This window comes from Mytilus edulis, chromosome 13 (assembly GCF_963676685.1).
Source record: "Mytilus edulis chromosome 13, xbMytEdul2.2, whole genome shotgun sequence".
NCBI classification, from domain to species: Eukaryota; Metazoa; Mollusca; class Bivalvia; order Mytilida; family Mytilidae; genus Mytilus; species Mytilus edulis.
Genome location: NC_092356.1, coordinates 35,152,994 through 35,176,355, shown reverse-complemented (window position 1 = coordinate 35,176,355; position 23,362 = coordinate 35,152,994). Strand labels below are relative to the sequence as shown.

At 32.1% G+C, this 23,362-nt stretch overlaps 1 protein-coding gene across 1 annotated transcript in view; it reads right to left on the bottom strand.

The window, feature by feature from the left end:
- LOC139502177 (uncharacterized) overlaps window positions 1-23,362 on the bottom strand; it is a 95,794-nt gene that overhangs the window by 45,445 nt on the left and 26,987 nt on the right. Inside the window, exons 14-16 of the mRNA XM_071291561.1 lie at window positions 23,241-23,296; window positions 8,182-8,326; window positions 6,054-6,160 (exon numbers count right to left, since the gene is read on the bottom strand). Of these exons, the coding sequence (XP_071147662.1) occupies window positions 6,054-6,160; window positions 8,182-8,326; window positions 23,241-23,296 (308 nt within the window). The remainder of the gene's footprint in view (window positions 1-6,053; window positions 6,161-8,181; window positions 8,327-23,240; window positions 23,297-23,362) is intronic.

Below are 23,362 nucleotides of genomic sequence, written 5' to 3'. Positions count from 1 at the left end.
AAACCCTTCATTAATCAATCAATTACAATCAAACCATTTAAAAATCACGCTAGTATATCTTATTAAAATCATTCGTAAAAAAATCCATTTTACATGCGCATACTCAGTGTATAATAACTATTCCTTGTAACGCACTACATTTTGTTCACAATTTATTTTCATATTTTGCTAAGAAATTTGCGCCTGCATGTTTGCAGTATAATTATTTTGCGTGTGTATTTTTAGAATAGACACCCAGATTTGTCTTCGTTTCAAATACTAAAGATGCTGTTTCGGGTAAGGTCATGAGACCTATGCCTATCCTCATCAGGTGTCCCTAGCGTTTATTTTACTTTTCTTGTAATATTTAGAATGATTTCAATTGGATTTCAATGATGGGAATACGATACTTGTTTATACGTTCTCGTTTGTTTCTTTCTTCTGTTTCTATGGTTATTTGTTTCTCTCTTTATTCTAGCTGTGCTGTTATTTTATTGTGTGTGCTATTTTCATCTTTTATTTGATTTTATATGATTATATCATGTAAATTTTTTGAATTTGTGAAATATTCTTTTAGATTTGTAAGTCTTTTGTAAGCAATAATCGGTGGTTTTTGGAAACATAAGTTTTGTACTTTTGTTTTGTTCGATAAGGTGCCAATGTTTCCTTCAAGCTCAACCTTTAAATGCTCGGTTAAATCTTGTTGCAAAAACGAGTGATGGAGCTTTTTTCTTATTTTTATAATTATAATTGTTTCATTTCTCGTTTCGTTGTATTATTTATAACGTTGTCAATCTCATTTTCGTAATGTATTCCTTTAAGAGGTTTAGACTTAAAAAGTGAAGGGTGGTTTGATGTTTGTTCCAGGTATTGGAAATTATCAGTTAGTTTTCTATATAGTTTGATGTCTAAAATTTGCTTTTTTCATATCGTTCACCTTTGAAGACATTTTGACTTGAAACTGGATTTTTCTGATGATATCGCATGTGTAAATCTAATAAATGGGTGTATGGTATAAGCGATGTCGACGAAAATCATAAGATTATCTTAACTGGAATTAAATAGGACTAAGTCATCGAACCGATACATTGTTTAATGAGTGATATTGTTTTTAAACGGGAATAGATCAAGTATTTTTGAACATATTTCAAACATTCTAATATCAGCTATACCGAAACTATTGAAAAAGTTGATAATCATACGATAACATAAAAATGCATTAATAACAAATGCGGGACTGTCCCTTTATACAAAAAAAATAATTCCCCGTTTCCTGTTTTTCCTATTTGTAAACAGTGGCGGATTTATGATTCCTGATAGAGCTATTTAGATGATAAATGCATATACTTTTTACAAATATCAGTCCAAACGTAGGGGAGCAACCAGTGATCATCAAAAAGGGGAAATTTTTTTTGGTCGATGTGAGAATTTGTTATCGCGTGAACTATTTCTTTTAGTTTTTCAATGCTATCAATCAAATCATTTGGTTCGAAATTTTAAACTATAAGGTATGGGAAAAATTCAGATTTTGTTTTGTAATCTGTTTGAACAGAATATTTCTTCTTTTATCAAATTGGGGACCTAATAAGTTTTGTCTGAAAAAAAACCTTAAGCTGTTACAAAACCAGAACGATGAATAAGTTGTTAACGTTTACTTTATTTGGCGTTTTAAATCATATATAACTTTATTTGGCCTTTTTTTTTAAAAATTTGATTAAAGCGTCACTGATGAGTAATTTGTAGACTGGCGTCTAGTGCAAATACAAAATTTACATCCTGGTATCTATGATGAGTTTATTTAGATACTTTATCATATATGGTCATTTTTATAAATTTTCTGTTTTTGAGTCCTCAATGCTCTTCAACTTTGTATTTGTTTGGCTTTTTAACTATTTTGATCTGAGCGTCACTGATGAGTCTTATGTAGACGAAACGCGCGTCTTGCGTATAAAATTATAATCCTGGTACTTTTGATAACTATATACACATCTGGGTCGATGCCACTGCTGGTGGACGTTTCGTCCCCGAGGGTATCACCAGCCCAGTAGTCATCACTTCGGTGTTGACATGAATATCAATTATATGGTCATTTTTATAAATTTTCTGTTTACAAAACTGTTAAATTTTTCGAAAAACTAAGGATTTTCTTACCCCAGGAGTAGATTACCTTAGCCGTATTTGGCACAACTTTTGGGAATTTTGGTTCCTCAATGCTCTTCAACTTTGTATTTGTTTGACTTTTTAATTATTTTGATCTGAGCGTCACTGATGAGTCTTATGTAGACGAAACGCGCGTCTGGCGTATAAAATTATAATCCTGGTACTTTAGATAACTCTTATCACAGTTTCTTAGCGCCAAGCTACTTATATTTGTTCTTATTCTTAAATGCGTCGTGTATAGAGGGTAGCAGTGTAAAAAAGATATCAACAACCTCCCACAATCGCGGCTATCAACACCAATGATTCAGTATGCCTACCATACCAATACTTTGAACTGATGCTCAATAACTTGATGTTCGGTGTGAGCCAAGGCTCCGTGTTGAAGACCGGTACTTTGTCCTTTAATGGTTTACTTTAATGCATTATGATTTAGATAGACAGTTGTCTCATTGGCACTCATACCACATCTTCTTATATGTTCAACATATGATCGTCATACAATCGATATCAAATGAAAACAAAGCGTTAAAAAATGCATGCGTCCGAAGCGCTTTTTCATAACTATATTCATCAGTAACGATCCAAGGTGATTATTAGAAGGCCAACAATTTTTAAAGAAATAGTTATCTTCATTAAAGTTTAAAGATGATCGTTCAAAATTCCAACATGATTGCAGTTATTAAAAAGTCGTTAAGCAAATCAAAAATTAAAACACGTGTATATTGACAAATTTTATTGCTTAATATTCAGTGGAAATATATACATACTCAACTCTACCATACTACACGTTTTTGGCAAACTGCGAGTTTATCAGTGTTGACTGTTACTCCTTAATGATGGCCGCATGAAAAACCAAATAATTCCCCCTATTCGCCCCTTTTCTATTTTTTATATTTAAATCCACAATTTAAAAAATCAAATTTTCAAAAAGCGAAATAATCAAAATTGCATGTTAAGTTCAGCTCTTTTGAAGTTTTATCAAATATCTAAACTATCAAATATAACAATTAACGTAATTTAAAATTTTCAAATTTTAACTATTTGGTGAAAATTTCAAAATTTTATAATTTTTTAAATGTTTGGAATTTTGATATTTAAAATCATTGATCAAAATTTCAAAACTTTTTAATATTTTGAATTGATAAGTGTTACGCGGACCGTTAATAATAGAAATAGTTATGTCTTTTTCTTTCAATTATGTGTATGGCTCTGATCTGGCTGTGGTTTAATATCTTAAAACTGAGATGGTGTATTCTCATTTATATATGATTTATGTCAACATTGTGTCAGTCATAAAATCATTGTAATAAACTACTTTGCTCTTCTTGGGCCCTTTAATTGGAATAAAAATATATGTATCTTAAAAAGAAAAAAAATATCAGCTAACTAGAACTCATATTGGGTTTCCCATAGGAATCCCATATCTCTGTTCGAATATTGTATCATTAAATTCCAATTCATTATTTGTAAGCACGTTATTCAACAGCTCGAGGATTTCATTCTTAGGTGGCAGATGTATATCATATTTAACTTCGATTAAAACTGATTTGAGAAAAGAGTCTATAAATTGACCAATTCTGTAAATAGGACTGTTGCATAACGATATAATTGGTCTGCTAGGGTTTTGAACTTCATTTAGGAGTTTACTACTTGCTTTTATGTTGTCTCAATCAGTTTAATTTTATTTGTGTATCTTTGATAGTATATATAATCTTCCTAGTCTATTATTTTCGTATCTTGTTTAATAATCATATGTAGAGTTTTCAAGGTAATTTTTATCATATAATCTTTTCACTTGTATTTTTGTCCATCTGATGAGTTAAGCCTTTTTCAACTGATTTTTATAGTTCATTCTTATGTTGTACTGTTATACCAATGTCCCAGGTTATGGGGAGGGTTGGGATCCTGCTAACATGTTTAGTCCCGCCACATTTTTCATGTATCATGTGTATGTGCCTATCCCTAGTCAAGAGCCTATAAATCAGTGGTTGTCGCTTTCTTATGTGTAACATATTTTTTTTTCGTTAATTTTTTTTTATATAAATAAGGCCGTTAGTTGTCTCGTTTGAATGGTTTACATTGTCATATGGGGGCTTTTATAGCTGACTATGCGATATGGGCCTTGTTTATTGTTGAAGACCGTACAATAGTTGTTAATGTCTGTGTCATTTCGGTCTCCTGTGGACAGTTGTCTCATAGGAAATCATACCACATCTTCTGTTTTTATACTTTCAGCATTTCATTTAAGTTTCTGAAATATCTTCTGTATGACACTTCTGGATTTGTTCATACTGTTTGTTGTTATTAAGTATAATCATAGCCTGTTGAATGTATTATTGCTTATCATGAACGACTGTGAACGAGTTCGTTGTGTTCTAAGCAGCTGTTTTTATTTAATTTGTTTTTTATTCGCTCGTGAATTGTTTAAAGCTATTATTTCCTTTTTACTTAAAATTTTGTCTAATTTTGTTGAGTTCCAGTTTTGTTGTAAATAGATAATTGTCAATTGTTTTATTTGCATGTTGCGGTTTATAGCCCGATTTTTCCTTGAATGGGTGGTATGTATATGTATTTGAAACATCTTCAAATTGAAATTTTAATCTCATCTTTCTGGACATTTCGTCGAAATCATTGAATATTTTTTGTTTCGCATTTTGTTTTCAAGGTTTAGGAATACATTTTAAGCCTTTTGCTAAAACAATTATTTCATCATTGGTCAGGTTTTCTTGAGTAAATATGTCTATATAATTACATTAGATGTGTGTTTCATTATAATACGTTATTCTGATTGGCTAACTGCACATCACGTGTTATTCCTTAAGCAACTGCATTCACAAAAAAACTTATCATTCATAATAACACAAGGTCCGACTATAAAGTGGACAGGTGAATTAAATAAAAAAAAAATTGTGTTTTCACGATCCTAGCTAAAAATGTAATTATAAGTATTGAATGCTTCTTCTTGTAACTTCATAGGATTGTAAAAGCGTTGACCGTGCGCACATTTTTAGATTGAAGCACGAAATACAAAATGTACTTCGGCAACGCTTTTACACCCCAATGATAAAAATAAGCATTCGATTCTTAAATTATTTAACGCTTTTTAATTTTTGCATTGTGTTGGTAGTTCTTTATAAATTGTTTTCTCCTTCTATTATAAGTAATTAATTTACTTAAACACTTATAATAAAAGTATTTAATTTACTTAAATATCTTTTTTTGTTATTCTATTTGAGAACAACTGAGATAAGCAGTCTTTATTTGAAAGATAACTTTATATTTGCTATTCTTGAGTTTAATAAATATTAGTAGTCTATATTTGAGAGAGTACTATATGGTGATATTCTTTTTGCGAATATCTCGTATTATCAGTCTCTGTTTCCCCATACTAGCAAGTGAAATAAAATTGGAACCATTCTAAATATAACACAAAAGGAAAAATATAGGCTAGCGATACCTGATTAGGATAGGCCTGGGTCTCATGATCATAACCTTGACACCTCCATTAGTATTTGAAACAAAGACCAAATCTGGATTTATTGGAGAAAACGTAACTAAGTTGAAAAACTTGTGTTCAATCCATTTGTCTTTTTTAAACAATAAAATATGTTTAAACTAAACTATCTGGATTTATGCAGGTGCGAATTTCTTACAAAATATGAAAATAAATGGTAACAAAAATGTAGTCCGTAACAAGGAATATTTATGATACACTGAGTATGCACATAGAAAATTGAATTAATTACGAAGTATTAAAATACTGGATTGGTCCTGGCCCGATTGATTTTTAAACATTTTCGTTTTCATCATGTTCATTTAATCAATTGCGTTTTATTTGGTGATGTTGCATGATGTCTAGTTACAAATTGTTTTTGCTTCTGCGGGAAGATATTTTTGTATTGAATATGAAATACCTCAACAGTATTTTTCTCTGTTGAATGATGAATAAAAACAGAATGAGTTGAACCACTGTGAAACATAACTCTTTGTCCTACAACGTGGCATGGCAGTTTTGTCTTTTCTGAAAAAATGTAAACAAGTTGTGTTTAGATCTTCAATTTTGCACATGTATAACATATGGGACAAAATGTACATAAGAAGTAATTTCCATGTTTATAAATACACTTAATGAAGTGTTGGTAAGGACTATAACTTACAAAATAAAATGTTATGATTTGGATTAGTAAACAGTCTATAACCGAATTACAATTTTGTAAAAACGGAATATATTGTATACGTTTTGCTAAATACATAATTTTTGAAGGATAACTAGAAAATTGATAAAGCTGCTTAATATTCATAAATAATTTATCCTGAAATAGAAATATATTTCATTTTGTTGATGTTGTTCGAAATTTGTTACCTTTTTGAATTGGCTTCATCCAACGCCCGTTAAAATTTTGGTTGAAAAGTTAAGAACATGGAATTCAAAGATTAACCCAGCAAACATATGTGTAGGCGCCACTATTTTTTTGTATATCCGTTAACAGTCTTACATTTTGATAATTTCAACATCACTTATCGTTATTTGGATGATAGTTTTCGTTAAATAATCGAGAGTGTTTTATATATACTGCCGAAAGTTACCTAAATGAACTTACTTTTAATATATCAAATTTTAACGGTAAAAACATTCTTTTCCTCAATTTAGATATTTCGTTTTTACACGGGAAAATACAAAATAAAATTTACGACAAAAGGAACGATTTTCCATTCCCTTTTGATAATGTTTCATGTTTGGATTGTGATGTTCCTTTGTAACCATCTTATGTTATTAATATTTAACAACTCGTAAGCTATGCGCGTATCTGTTTTGACATTTTTGATTTTAACGAACGTAATTATTGCATTACTGGTAAATTATAAAGCCAGGGATTTCGTTAGTACAAATTACTTAAACATATTAAAACCTTTACTAAATTCTTCCATAAATATAAAGATTTTGTTCTGATGTTTAATTGTTCCTGTAATAAACTTTTCAAATGGGATAGCATTTCCTCATTGTTATTGAGATGTTGGTTACCGTGCTCGACAATTAAGGAACGATCCTGGCAAATTCTTAAATAAACTTATTATAAAAGGTTTCCAAATCAACACCGTAATTATATCATTGAATATTGTTTTTAGGGGTATCAATATTGATTTTGTTATTAGTAAATTAGAAACAAAATGAATATTAATAATATATACTGTTACATGCGTGGATCTACTATATGTTGATACCTTTATCTTGGCATTGCACAAGGTCATGTTTTGATGTGACTGTTTAAGACGTCTCTACATTTAATCCATTGGATGTTGGATGGATACTGATTGATAATATTGTCCTAGTGGCATAATTTTTTATAACAGTGTTTAGTGGCTTTGAACTAGCTGTCAGTAACTGCAACTACGCTCTCATATATATATCTATTTTGTTGGGATATACAAGTACCCAGCCACGTCCACTGTACCATGTTAAAATCCGTCACATTATGTATGCATGTACCTGTCGCAAGGCAGGAGCCTGTATTTCAGTGGTTGTCGTTTGTTGATGTGTTACATATTTTTTTTAAGGCCGTTAGTTTTCTCAATTTAATTGTTCTACATTTGTAATTTCGGGATCTTTTATACCTGGGTTTTGCTCATTGTTGAAGGTCGCTTGATGACCTAAATAGGTTAATTTCTATTTCATTTGACCTTTTATAGAGAGTTGTTTCAATGGCAATCATACCGTATTTTCTTTTTTTTATATTTGGCGAAAGAATACTGCAGAAAATACATACATTGTATTTGGAGTCACAAATACATTGCCAGTAACGCAGTTTCTGAAAATTTTATTTAGATGAAAAAAAAACAGGTATTCTTTATATGCAGTCACAACAAATTGTAATTTTATAGCGCATACTATGAGTGTGTGAACTGAATGCACATTATACATTTTTGTAAGTGAAACAGTTCAATTTACGACACTATGAAATCATTTTATTACAATGAAGCATTAATTAGTTTTAATATTGTCTTATGTGTTCTTGAAGTTTGAAACGAGTAAAATATACTTACTTGCAAAATCAATAACTTCATCCAAAAATGTCATTTCGTCATCTTTTTTATCCAATTCTGGATGATTAGCAAATATGAGATACAAGCTAGGTTTGAATGTCAGTTTCCGTTCTTGTTGGATGGTTCGCCAAATAGCAATCTGAATCTATAGATGGCATGTGTAAAATATACAGATAAGAAACTATACACTTAATTCTATTATTTTATTAATCAAATATTACACGTATTATCATTATACACCCATAATTTTTACACACCTGAAACTGCGTTCCAAGTTCCTTCATATCAGCATTATTTCTCTGAAATAACCGACTATCTTTACACTAGCAAGAAACCATATTGAAAAAAAAATATATATAAAATTGAAACAATATTAAGGGACCGTTTCAATCAATTGCAGTAAAATACTATCAGTTAATATATGATACAAGTCATCTTCGCTAGCCAATTGTAACGATTCAATCCCGCCCATTCCACAAATAGTACTGCAACTGACATAGAAAAAGACGCTTAGTTAACGAGTTTAATGGTCTGGAATAACACTTAAATGATAGAATAATATCAATATTTTAAATTCCGTCGGGTCGTAAAAAGTTTCTATGGTCACATTTTTGTATTTTATCCCTTTAATGGGGGTACCCCTCAATTTACGGTTTTGGGTAGTTACCTTAAAATCCAAAAATATATTCTTTGGTTAAATTTCCCGCTATTTTCGTAAATATTTTCTAAGCACATATCATCAAGGATAATCGGAATGATGAAGACATAAATATAATACCATCTCCAAGTAAAACTTGGAAACTTAAACTTGGCTGTTATTTATATAGAAATTTAACGCATTTTTCTTTGAAAAAGAGAAAACATATGACTCAAAAACAGTATTTGACATTTGAGAGGACAAAACATTTTATTGCGATACTGCATGCAAATTTTGTTGGGCAAATTCCAAATAATTTTGTCAAAAACTCAAAAATAAAAACATCATTTGTACCTTTTTTAATTACGGAAATTTCCTATCCGTCAATCAGCTCCACCATTTATTTTTTACTTCACAATCAATTTGATAGTTTCGATGTTATTATGTAGATTTTGTAGGAGAAGTTAATTTATTTTTGAGTGATTTGAATATATATAGTAGTTCTTTCGTGTATTTTCTGTAAATAAGTGATATTTTTGTTAATAAAATTTTGACTTTATATAAAAGTTAACCAAATCCTTCGGATAAGAGGTTAATGATAATGACTGTAGTTGACATTGTTTGAAAATACATTGTTTGTCAATGTTTAACCTCAGAGCAATTAATATGCATGCAAGTGGTCGGGGGAAAAGTACTATTGAAGTTTTGCAGAGATTTGGTGTGTGACAAGGTGATGCTAAAACCAACTTCTCTTGATATTCTGCTTTCCGTGGGCAAATCATCAGTGATGTTATGAGACTTGCACCAGAAGGCAAAATTGGTGCGTCTTTAAATTAGATTGATTGATTGTTGGTTACTTAACGTCCAGTGGAAAATATTTCATGCATGTTCAGGACGAGAACATGTTAACAACAAAAACAATAGGTAGGTTTTGTCATAATAGAGGCCATTCGGGATTATGATCGGGAAATTTTAGACTACCACTGGAAAATGATGGTATATTGGATTGGGATAGAAATTTTCCATTGCAACATGCCACCTACGGACCCCTCAAAAAGTTGATGCAAGGGCTTTTAACGTGCAAAGAACGTGACACTCCCTTTACACGAAGCATTGGATTTAACGTCCCCATTATGACCGGACGTGACTGCGAACTTGATACATCCCGCAGAGCCAAACGGACGCCCCACTTCGTTTTACTGCCGGTCGGGGGAAGACCAAGTGACCATATTTCGTTTCCCCAGTCACCCTTGGGGAACTTTAAATTAGAAACAACAGAAATCCATACATGTGATCAAACTGATCGACATGTATCCTCACAACCTGACACTTTTATACGATCTCGTGCTCAGTTTCTTCCTTATAGTTTGGATATGAAAACAGGGTTTTTGTGTAAAAGAAAAACCTTTAAAAAACCCAGAAAAATACGCAAAACTGAGTCCTCTAAACGTGTTGACAGTCTTTTAAGTTGTGCTGATTAATGTGAGTAATAATTTATCCACGCATAACCAAGTACTTATTGAAGTCAACACCTGTGCAATTAAGTAAAACAGTTACTGAAAAATTAGAATTTGAACTTGCTGTCAGTTCATTAATAACGATTGTTAGTGATGTGATTTGTTCTTCCATAAGAAAAAGCCTTTCTCATGTAGCACATCCTCTATATATACCGATCAATTTTACCCAAGATTGTCTCTGATGCTTACCAAACTGCCAAACTCCAGAACTAAATAGATATTGTGACACCTTACAATTCAGACACAGTGGGGCCAAGGGATATGAAATATAGAGTTTAGCTCTGAACTCAATTTAGGGGATGCCATATCTGCTGCAGGAAAATTGAAGTCTAGGTTAAGACTTTCAGAATTACACTTAGGTGTGTCTGAAAATATCAAGGATACATTAAAAGAAGAACAATAACTTCACCCTGCCACCAGTGCTCTTATGAGCTATGCCCTCGTTTTGGTATTTCTCTGGAAATGATGGCCCCATAGCTTGTTAATAGATATAGGAAGATGTGGTATGAGTGCCAATGATACAACACACCATCCAAGTTACAATTTATAAAAGTAAACCTATTATAGATCACGGTCCGGTCTTCAACACGGAGCATAGGTTCATTTGTTCATTTGTTAATTAATTGATGAAAAATAACACAAAGGCGCTTCTGAACCGTATATTGTCCCTAAAGATAACAAAAATTCGTAAATGTATGGCTATTACAAAATCAATCGTTTCTGTAGCAACATTCATCCCATTACATTTGGGATTGGCAGTGCAGATACATCATGCATATGCATATGGGAATATGGGTCACGAACATTGATCGAAACTTTGTACTCACATTTCTTTTGTGTTTCCTATGCAAAGGTAAGACTATATCTGACGAGTTTGATCGAATCATGACGGTATTTACGCTCCAGATAGCATTTCTACTTAAAAACTGTGTTTGCTTTGAACAAACTTTGTCCTGTGTCGAACTTGTTCTTATAAAAAAGGGAAGTGTCTGTAATGCTAATACGCGTACTGAATCCGTATATGATGACTAAGAGATTGATTCATGTCCCTATTTTATGAATACTTGAGCTATTGTGTGTCGCTTTTAAAAGTTATATAAGGATCATGACTGATTTTGAATTACAACATTAAGCAATTGGCATTGCATTGTATAATTTTTCATCCTTCCCTTAAAAAATTAATGAGTTAATTTTTTTACCAGGATTATCCCACTAAAAATGTTCATGCACCAAACTGACTTTGTTTTACACTCAATTTTATTTAAACCTCGTATTCGCCGCGGGTGACTATAGTATATTTTGTGTTATAACTGCTCTGTCCAGACTTTGCAAATACACAATATGTATTTATCTATAACTAGATACTAATTTTCACAAAATACACAACCTTTAAGATGCAAAATTAAAAACACTGTTTCAGCGCTTGACTTTTTTTTTCAAAGATAGAAAAAATATTGAAATAATTTGATAAAGTGGTGTTTTATACTTTAGAAAAAAATTCTGTAATATACTTTAATGAAATACTATACACAATATAAAAGTTTATGGATGTGAAAAGGTCAAGGGCATTTCTTCTTTTGCTATGTCTTAAATGGAAAAAAATCAGAAGGTTTCAAATCAACGCCATTTTGTAATGGCGGCTCTTCATATAAGTAGTCAAATTTGTCGTTTTAACATCGTTCATAGCTTATCCTTATGATTGAATCGTTTTTGTAGCATTCTATTGAATAAATATCAGAATATTTCTCCTTTTTGTCCTTGTGGTTGAAATATTAATATTTTTAGGTCTGACCTTTGACCTCAATTTCACAAAATTGTGACCACTCTGGATGTTTACGACCCAACTTTTCTTATTGTACACGTTTTCCTCTTTCCGTCGATATATAATTTAGGTGTGTGTTCTTCCGGACCATTAAAGTTTTAAAAAATGAACTCTGGTTGCAGTACTAATAGGTGGATTATGACAGAATTTCGGATCCACAAGGTAATAATTTTCATTAGTTGCAGTGTTAACTGACTGCATCCAATCAACATGCGCATTTAACATGACCACGTGTTAATGTAAAAAATGTAGCTAAAAATTGCCATCGGCTGAATGTGCAACATGTCTTTATCCTCTGTGTACTAGGTTTCCTGTACAAATGTTGGAATGCCAATGTATATTTTCGTTTCCTGCTTCACCATGTTCGTAGAGTCTAGACGCTACAGAGTTTTCACTCCACACTGAAGAGAGGTCAAGTGCTACCATTGGTAAAGAATAATGTATTTAAAATCTGAGTGAGGTTAATCAACCGATAGATGGCACAACAATGTTATCACACATGTTGGCCTTATCTGCATCAGGTGATAGGAAGGAGTGGATCGTAACCCATGGTGACCGAAGATAGATAAGAAGACCAGAGTCATGCTTGTGAATTTGTAGTGAACAAAGTATTTAAACGGTTCTTGTAAGATTTTCTTTGTTGTCTCTACAGCCCTTTATCATGCATTCGATTCAATGTATTCATATATCACGTACATATTGGCGTTGGATGTCAACATCCCAATAAATATGTCATCCATTTATATGTAATTAAGAAACCGATTTCACTATGAACAAAACACTTTTTTCACTCTTACACTTGCAAGAAACGATGCATATTTTCATTGCACACAACTATTACGCGAAACATTTCAATTTTTATTTACAACCATGCTAGCTAGTAACACGTGCTAATGCGTGGTGTATAAAAAGTAAAATCACAAAAATACTGAACTTAGAGGAAAATCAATTCGGAAATCCTAATCACATGGAAAAATCAAATAACAAAACGCATCAAAAACGAATGGACACAAATTGTCATATTCCTGACTTGGTACAGGCATTTTTAAATGTAGAAAATGGTGGATTAAACCTGGTTTTATAGCGCTAACCCTCTCACTTTGATGACAGTCTCATCAAATTTCGTTATATTTACATTGATGCGTTAACTAAACAGACACAATAAATAAAATAGTCAAAATATGGGTACATCAGTCATCATCGTATAACAATTTTAAAAGGAACAATTCAACAGAACACAAAAACATCTATCTTCAAACACATTCATTGATTTGTGTGTCTGACGTCAGAAAAGTTTATACGTCACATACATTTGTCGTTCAATGTGCATACAAACAATTTTAAAACTTACATAGGCAATGTTAGCATATAGGGTTAAAAATCAAAAGTATGTAAGAATAAATGTTAGAAATAGACCGAGACTGAAAATAGTCCAAAAGTTATATATAGATATTATAAGAATTCACAAATAGTTAATTCAACTACGCGATTGAATGATTTTGACGTTTATGGTTCAACGTATTTTGTAATTCATAATAGAAATATATCATAATGTCATAAAATAGAACAATATCATACTGACGGGATCTTTTAAAGTACATAGTCACATTATAAAAACCAAAGAAATACAAAACACGACACCAAAAAATGAAAGACAATACAAACACATTGACGAGATGTATAAGTACCGAGACATATATCCGTTTATCCGTGGAAATTTTTTATTATGTCTTTTATGAAGTACATTTATGTTTCTTTATCTTTTTTTTAATGAGTTGATAAATATTTTATACTATGTGCATTTAAAGTTGGTTTATTGCTGATACGGCGGGGCAAATTTATAATTTAAAAATATCTTCGTTTGTCAAAGACTCTGGCATTGAGATGACTGCGAATGTCAAATGTGGAAGTCTCACATCTGGAGGAAGCGTGTCTGTTGTTTCTTTAATGTGTAGACATAGATGATTTATTAATAGAACTCAAGCAGAAAAGTTTGGATTGTTTATGAAAAATGTCTTTAATGTTTGTGAGTTTAAAATTAAACGATCTGGCATCTTTAATCTTCTTGTGTTTGTCACGTTTCTGAAGTAAAGCTGACATATATGAAAAAAAATGAAAAAAGTCAGCAAGCAAAGGCGCATAGAAGTGCCGATAATTTGAAGAATTAAAATAGTTTACCTCCAAAGTCAACAAATGTATTGTTATTAAAAGACTGCAGCATACTGATCATTTATTTCAATCAAAATCAATGAGGTTTAAAACAAAGCATACACAATAAACAGGCATATAGAGTAATATTTATGCCAGTGTGTTCATTATTCAAGATTGAAAAATCGATTGCTACCATTGAATGTTTTGCGTATTTTTTTGTTTAAAAGTACCCTGAAATAAGGAATCATTGCCTATGTTGATCATTATATTAATTTTGTTTCATTAACCGTGTATATTAAATTATTATCAACATTTACCGTTGGGTTTTTCATGTGTTGATTTTTTTATTTCAATTAAGTAGTATGCGCTTCAAAGTTCGGCCCACTTCTGCATAACAATGGAAAAGATTTTCATTTTGGCGTGTTTGATCTCAACTAACTTTTTTCCCTAGTTAATTCTGTATTGAATCAACTTGTATATAAAATTGGCAGTGACACGGTATTTCTAGTTTTTTTTTAAAGTGAAAAAACATGCGATAAGGTCAATTAACTGCTATTTCGTAATTTTCATATTTTTTTTACATTACTTTTCATCTTATTTTTAATTCGATATATGTTTTCAGCAACAAAAGAGCACAATTTCCTTGTATTCAACCAACAAAATCAGTTTTTAATATTTTCCTTTTTTAATTAAATAGTCCGTTTTTTTTAAAGGAAATTTAAATAAGAAAAAGGTATTCTTACTTTAATAGACGTATTCTAGTTTAAAACATCAATTAAAAGAAGGACAATATTAAAAATTTCCAATAAATCACCAAAACATATTACTACGTTGACGAAAATGAACCCTTTCAGTTTAATGTAAATTTTGTGTTCGGAAAAACTTTCTACAACAACTTTCCAGTGTTAAATTATAACTTATTGAACAACTTTTAAATCTGTCTTAAGAACAGAGTACAAAATATTCATAATCTTTTCAACCTCATTTCATGCTACAGATTTTATAGTTTATAATATTTCTAGTGTTGAACAGAGACGTTTTGTAAAAAGAGTACACCATTTCCAAATTGATGAATGCATTGATTTAGTGTCTTTAAAAAACACGTTCATACACTTACACATAACCCTTTAAGCTAAAATGTGTAAACTCACTCAATAAACCACGGACGCACTCGAAAAAGCCCAGACTGCTCCCGACAAAAACCGGATATATAGATGTATTTAGTCTTAAAATGTTGTTTTCAATGCAATAACAATAATATTTGTAAATTGTCTGTATATCAAGGGATATACAGATTTTACAGCTGACGAAGCGGTATGGGCTTTGATCATTGTTGAAGGTCGTATGATGACCTATAGTTGTTAATTTCTTTCATGTTGGTCTCTTGTAATGAGTTGTCTCTTTTGCATCATACCACATCTTTTTTTATTACCATGTATGCATTTTCGTCGACATTTGCATTGGCATGTGTATAGGAATTGATACATTCTGTATTATGGAATTAAAGCATTGTTAGGCTAAATTAATCTTTTGTAACAAAAATAATACAAGATTAATAATATCTTTTTATTTGAAAACAAACATATCAAACATCTCGGTTTTTTTTTATATAGATTAGACCGTTGGTTTTCCCATTTGAATGGTTTGACACTAGTAATTGTGGGGCCCTTTATAGTTTGTTGTTTGGTGTGAGCCAAGGCTCCGTGTTGAAGGCCGTTCATTGACCTATAATGGTTTACTTTTTTGAAATTGTTATTTAGATGGAGAGTTGTCTTATTGACAACCACACCACATCTTCCTATATCTATATCTTGTATTACCATGTATTATCAAACCAAGCTTCTATATTCACGACTGGTCAGAAAAGAAATCAGATTGTTTACATTCTTTATCATATTTACTCGAAAAAAAACCAACCCTAATCAAATCAATCACGATCCTAGCCATGACACAAAACGTTCCTTGAAGGAAGACTAATTGAATAATTATTCAAAATGCTCTTCCTCTCAAGCATGTAGTGTTTGCCTCATATCACTTGTCAGTAATTAACGGTTTAACAATCAGTGATAATTTGATATCAGTGTTTTGTATATTATTTAAGAATCCACTTATTTGAAACGGACGAATTAGGAATCGTATTCACTTTTCATGACGTAACGAATAACTAACGCAAATAAAGTTATATCGTCTCAAGATGCTGGATAAGCCAATCAAATTAACGCAGATTTTCGTATCACATTGTCGTATCACTATCCGTGCAGTGGGATACAAAATATATCTCTTCACGCAAGACATAGATAACAGACAACAACCATAAGTTAATATAGGTTTATGGAATGTGAATGCATATATCAGATGTATTATCAGCCTAAGGTTCAAAATCAGCCCAGTAACTGTTTAAACCAGTATAATAATTTTATATAGCCAATAAAAAAAAATAATAAAACATAATAGACAGTGACTGACAAGTAAATATTTTTAAGAAACTCTCAAAATTTTGTTTGAAAAAAACACGTTATTATTTACGTTTTATTATTTCACGTATTTTTTTTTTTTGCTTTTGACATAATATATTGTTCCTATTTTCTGATAAATGATTTTTACCTTTTCACTATTTTTTTCCCTGAAAACGCACGTTTGGGTTTTGTCCGGAATTTGTCGAGTAACGCCGGAATATCATGCAATAACGTTGCGGAAAGGCAATGAACATAGTCGAAACGGTTGAAGCATGTGATCATTTTTTTCATATCAGCCCAATAAACACAAATACGGAAAATATGAAATTCATGTACATGTATTGCTTATTTATACTTGAATTATATACTAGGCAAAACAAAACACGTTTATGGAACGCAACAGCTGTCTTAAGTGGAACTCTGATATTACTTTATGTTGTTTTATCATTACTTAATAATAGTTTGTCTTTATTTGATATGGGTTTGACATTACGTTATGATGTTTTAATATAACTCAATTTGGAATAGTCATTACTTAATGATATTTCGATATTACACGATATGGTTTCGTGTTGACTTGATATAGTTTTGTCATTACTCAATATGGTTTTGTCATTACTCGAAGTGGTTTCACCATTATTTAATATGGTTGGGTCATAAGTCAATGAGGTTTTACCATTACTTGATGTGTATGTGACTTAACGTTATGTAGTTGTTTCATTACATGATGTGGTTTTGTTATTTCGTAATGATGATTTGTCTATTCTTTATATGGTTTTAACATTACATAATGATGTTTAAAAATTTGACCATTTTACACTACTTGATGTGTTTGTTTCATTATTTGATGTGGTCTTGTCATTCTTCGATGTGGTCCTTTCATTCTTTGATGTGGTTATCCCATTACTTGATGAGGTAAAACCACGTGACCAATTCGGAAAAACCTGTTCTATATTTAGATTGATTTCCATATTGTATGTGCCTTTAATGCGTTTGGCCATCCATCTAATTAGTGTTCAAATTAAAGTTCGGGTTACTGTTTGAGTTAAACTTTTAGTTCACTAAAGTTTTCGAATTCAAGTCATACTTATAATTAAAGTTCTAGTTAGCATTGAGTTTCGAGTTGGACTTCGAGTTCGAGTCACATTTAAAGGCAGAGTTCTAGTTACACATTTGAATTTGAGATACTTCTTGAGGTAGAGTTTGAGTAACTTTAAGATTCGAATTTAAGTCTAATTTTTATTACTTAAGATTTCGAATTGAAGTTCGAGCTGTTTTATATGTCTTTATGAGTTCGTTAATAAATTTTCTATCGCGGAACAAAGGCTTTTGTTCGGGCTTCCGAAAGAGGGCTCTGGGATATGCGTACAAAATATACAATGTTGCAGTATACAAAACTCAACATAGGAGTTGAAACAAAGTTAGATGTGGTGGGATTGCCAATGAGACAACTATCTACCAGAGTTTAAATGCAGTGGATGTAAAAAATCACATATCGGCAACCGTACAGCCTTCAACACTCCGTATAGTCAGCTACAAAAGGCCACCATGCACAATGTGAAAAAAATAAATAATAACAGATTTCAATATGTCGTTTATTTAATGTGCTTTGGTTGGGTATCGCCAAAGTTAAAAATCAAAGTAAAGTTCAAGTGGTTGTTCAGAGTTGTTTGGTATGAAAAAGAGGAACGGCAGAGAATAATTAAAAAAATAAAATCCTAAATATTTACAGTATTTCGGACATAATTGGGATATCCCAAAACCACTTGGTCCTGTTATTTGATCTATAAGTTTTCAAATAGAAGCAGTATTATAATAAATTTGTAAAAAAAAGTCCACGGAACGCTGTGTCTCGCCTGATATTGCTGCTTTTAGTGTAAAAGCGTAATGGTGATCGGCTGTACATTCATCGGTCAAAAAATATTTAAAAAAAATGTTTTTTCTGTAGTTGCTTTTTCTTGATATTGAAGAAAAGCTCCAATTCAAGTTTTAAAACACTTCATGGAGGTAATAAATTTATCATGTCAAAATAGTTTAATTCGTTTTTTTTTTTACAAAAACAAAACTGTATGGCTTTCAACAATGAGCAAAACCCATAACCCAAAATAAGCTATAAAAGGTCCCGAAATGACGCTACTTTCGAGGACGTTGTTGTGTCTCTCTTCCGCTACATTTACGTAGCAGGCTCGACACAAATCCAAAGACTAATACCTTTTTTGTTAAAAAATGAGACACTTCAAATCAACTCACACAGGAAAATCGGAGGAGGGGGCTCGGACTAAGCGACAAAGCATCAATACTATAAAATAAGAATTCTCTCTAAAAAAAAATAATGATCATTTGAACATATATAAGAATATCAATCTTTTACTTTTAATCAATTGAATTTTCTGATCTACCTCGCACTAATTGAAAAATAAACTTTTTGGAATATCTGTTTCACATGTGACGGCGAACATGTTCCAGTTGTCGTAACCATAATACCTTCATCTTTTACTCGAATGTGAACTTCCAAATAAGACCAAATCACTCGGCTTGTAATTTCGCAAATAACACGACGGATGCCACACGTTGAGCAGAATCTCCTTACCTTTCTGGGGAACCCGAGATCACCCCGATGGATTTAAATTAGGAAGTCATACCGATCTATTGAGCCAGCCAATTGAAACGTTTTGTTTAACCACCGCAACTTTACAGCAACTGAAAGTTGGGGCATAGTGTTTAACATTTGTCCGTCCGTCCGTCTTTCCGTCCCGTTATGGGTATATAGTTATTCCGCATAACTCCTCCAACAGTTTGAATGAATCGTAGGAAGTTTTCTCTTTACTGTCTGTTTGTACATATATGTTGAAGGTTTGCTGCAAGTGGTCAGGGTTTATAATTTTATTAATATGTGCTCTTTGGGAGAAGGTTATACTTTGTCATTTTTGGGAAATTTACTTGCATAAGTAGGGCGTTTCCAGGATAACTCCTCCTACAGATTGAATGCTAGGAATTTATCACTCTGCTAGCTGTTTGTATATGTATTGATGGTGTGCATTTGGTCAGGGTTTTTTTCTTTTTATTATTTTTCCTCTTTTGGGAGAAAAATTAAACCTTGTCCATTTTGGGGTACAAGCGGTTATATGAGTGGAGTGCGGGGGCATCGATTTGTCTAGTTTACATTTTTTTCTCGTGTTGTGCTGTTACACTACTGTTACAGTTCGATGTTCTCTCACATACATGCTAAACTCCGCCACGTGCACTTTCTTTATGTACTTGATCCAAGTCAGGAGCACATTACTCAATTGTTGTCGTTGTATACATATGTGTCATATTTGTTTTTTTGTAAAATATACCGTTAGTTTTTTCGTTTGAATTTTTTTCACATAGTACATGATGGCCTTTTGTAGCTGACTATACGGATTTTCGAAGGTTACCGATACATAATTTCTTATATCCACTGCATTTAAACTCTGGTGGAAAGTTGTCTCATTGGCAATCACACCACATCTAACTTTATTTCAACTCCTATGTTGCGTTTTGTATACTGCAACATTGTTTATTTAGTACGCATATCCCGGAGCCCTCTTTTCGGAAGTCCGAGCAAAAGCCTTTGTTTCGCGATAGAAAATTTATTTACGAACTCAAAAAGACATATAAAATAGCTCGAATTTCAACTTGAAACCTTAATAAATCTAAATTCGAATCCAACTCAAACTCTACCTCAAGAAGTGACTCAAATTCAAAGTTGTAACTAGAACTCTGTCTTTAAATGTGACTCAAACTTGAAGTCCAACTCGAAACTCAATTCTAACTAGAACTTTAATAATAAGTATGACTTTCATTCGAAAATTAACTCAAAGTTTAACTTATACAGTAACCCGAACTTTTATTCGAACACTAATTAGATGGATGGCCAAACTCATTAAAGGCACATACAATATGAAAATTTATCTAAAAATAGAACAGGTTTTTTCCGAATTGGTCACGTGGTTTTACCTCATCAAGTAATGGGATAACCACATGAAAGAATGACAGGACCACATCAAAGAATGACAAGACCACATCAAATAATGAAACAAACACATCAAGTAGTGTAAAGTGGTCAAATTTTGAAACATCATTACGTAATGTTAAAACCATATAAAGAATAGACAAATCATCATTAAGAAATAACAAAATCACATCATGTGATGAAACAATTACATTACGTTAAGTCAAATACACATCAAGTAATGTTAAAACTACATTGACTAATGACACAACCATTTGAAATAATGGTGAAACCACATCGAGTAATGACAAAATCATATTGAGTAATTATAAAACTGTATCAAGTCAACACGAAACCATATCGTGTAATATCGAAATGTCATTAAGTAATGACTATTCCATATTGAGTTATATTAAAACATCATTACGTAATGTCAAACCCATATCAAATAAAGACAAACTATTATTAAGTAATGATAACACAACATAAAGTAATACCAGAGTTCCACATAAGACAGCTGTGGCGTTCCATAAACGTTACATTTGTTTTTAATTTGAAAATATCACATAGTACTTATAATTATTTCAAATATTTTCATGATTAAAACTAGTAACCTTGATAATTTATCTATCAAATCTACTCGTTTATAGAAATATCGGAAATGACGTGACGTCATTTTCTGATTTCAAACAAATTACCATTTTCTAAGAAAATGTACTTGTATAGAGATGGAATAGAGTTGTCCTTTTGGTCATTAATTTGGTCGAACACGATTGTTAACAAAAGGTCGCATTAAAAAATTGAAAAAGTTACACGTAGGGCAATTCCCCGTCTACCTCCAAATGGGACAGAACGAGCTATTGGGATGTTGGCAGCAAGAATGACTAAAGTGCAGGTTACAAATCATTTTAATGTCTCTAGAATGACTATCACAAGGCTTAAGACTAGTCTTAGAGATACTGGTACAACAAATGATCGCCCCCATCGTGGCAGGCCACGTGAAACGACGTTACGTCAAGACAGGCACATCCACATTATTCATCTCCGGAATCGGTATGTAAACGCGTCACAAACTGCACGACAAACCAACGGAAGACATAACAACAGACTATCTGCTCAACCAGTTCGTAACTGATTGCGTCAAGTTGGTCTAAGAGTTCGTGGTCCATTGAAGGGACATATCCTTACGAAGCGTCACAGGATGGCGCAACTTCAATGAACTCGGATACGGATTCTATTGAATAGGCAAACATTGACACAGGTTCTTTTTACCGATGAATCTAAATCCAACTTGAAATTTAGTGACGGCAGAGTCAGGGTCTACCAGAGGCGCAACAAACGATTTTCTGATGCAAGCGTGGAGGAAACGAACGGTTTGGTGGTGGAGGAATCATGGTATGGGCGGAATAATCTACCAAGAACCCACCGAGCTCAAAATCATCGTTGTTAACCTTAATGCAGCAAGGTATAGGGACGAAATTATTGCTTCAGTTGTTCTCCCGTTTCTCCGAAAACATCGTTTTAATCACGTTCTTCATTAGGACAACGCCCGTTGTCATGTGTCACACAGTTCGGTGACCTTTTGAAGAAAAGCCATATTCATGTGTTGCTTTGGCCAGCAATGTCTCCTGATTTTTCGCCAATTGAACATCTTTGGAACGAACTTGGACGACGTATCAGAAATAGCACAAATCCACCGGAAACGCTCATCCAGCTCCGAAAAGCACTTTTCAGGGAATGGAACAACATCCCACAATACTGTATTGGACGTCTTGTTGATTCCATGCGACGGAGGTGTCAGGCGGTCATAAATACAAGACATTGACATGTTAACCTGAAATCTGTACTCGTCTTGTTAAATTGTTCGAAAAGGTGCATTATGGTTTTCAATAGAGAAAACTTGATATTGTTCCCTTCAAAATTAATTTATCTAACTATTCCATTAACGTATTGTTATCAATTTCTTGTTATTAAAAAAATAAATGATCTTAAATGTAACGTTTCTTTTTTTGCCTAGTCTATTAAGCTGTTTACTCTAAGTATATGATAATCAAATATACACAATTTTGAGCCTGTTCATTATGTAATATGATAGATAATTGCGTTGTTTCTGGAGGATAACCCAGAACAGTAACAATAAAGTTTAAATTGCATACATTATATAATTATTACAATGTACATAATTTTATAATAAACCTGACAAAAACAACATTTTATACTTCCCCGTTTCGGAAAACCCTGTTTAACATCTATTTTATGGAAGGAAAAAGAAACATTTTGTTTTAATCTGAACGTTCGTTCTTTTTTTTTTTCTTAGACATGATATGTGTTTCATAGACCTTACTGTTAAATGTTATACTTAGATATCATTTATTTGAAATAAAATGGACAAATGAAATTTCCAAATCTAAAACTAAGTACTATTAATGTACAAAAAAACATGTAGTCATACCTTACCTCAGCATGATTAGCGAATCTATCTTATCTTTAAGACGCATACCTTTTTTGTAGTTCCACCATCAAAATCAAAATTGATCTCAAAATAACCCCGTGAATCTAAAATATATAAAACACAATCATTGCAATCAGTTTTGTCTAAGGTTTTAGGAGCTTTAAATGATA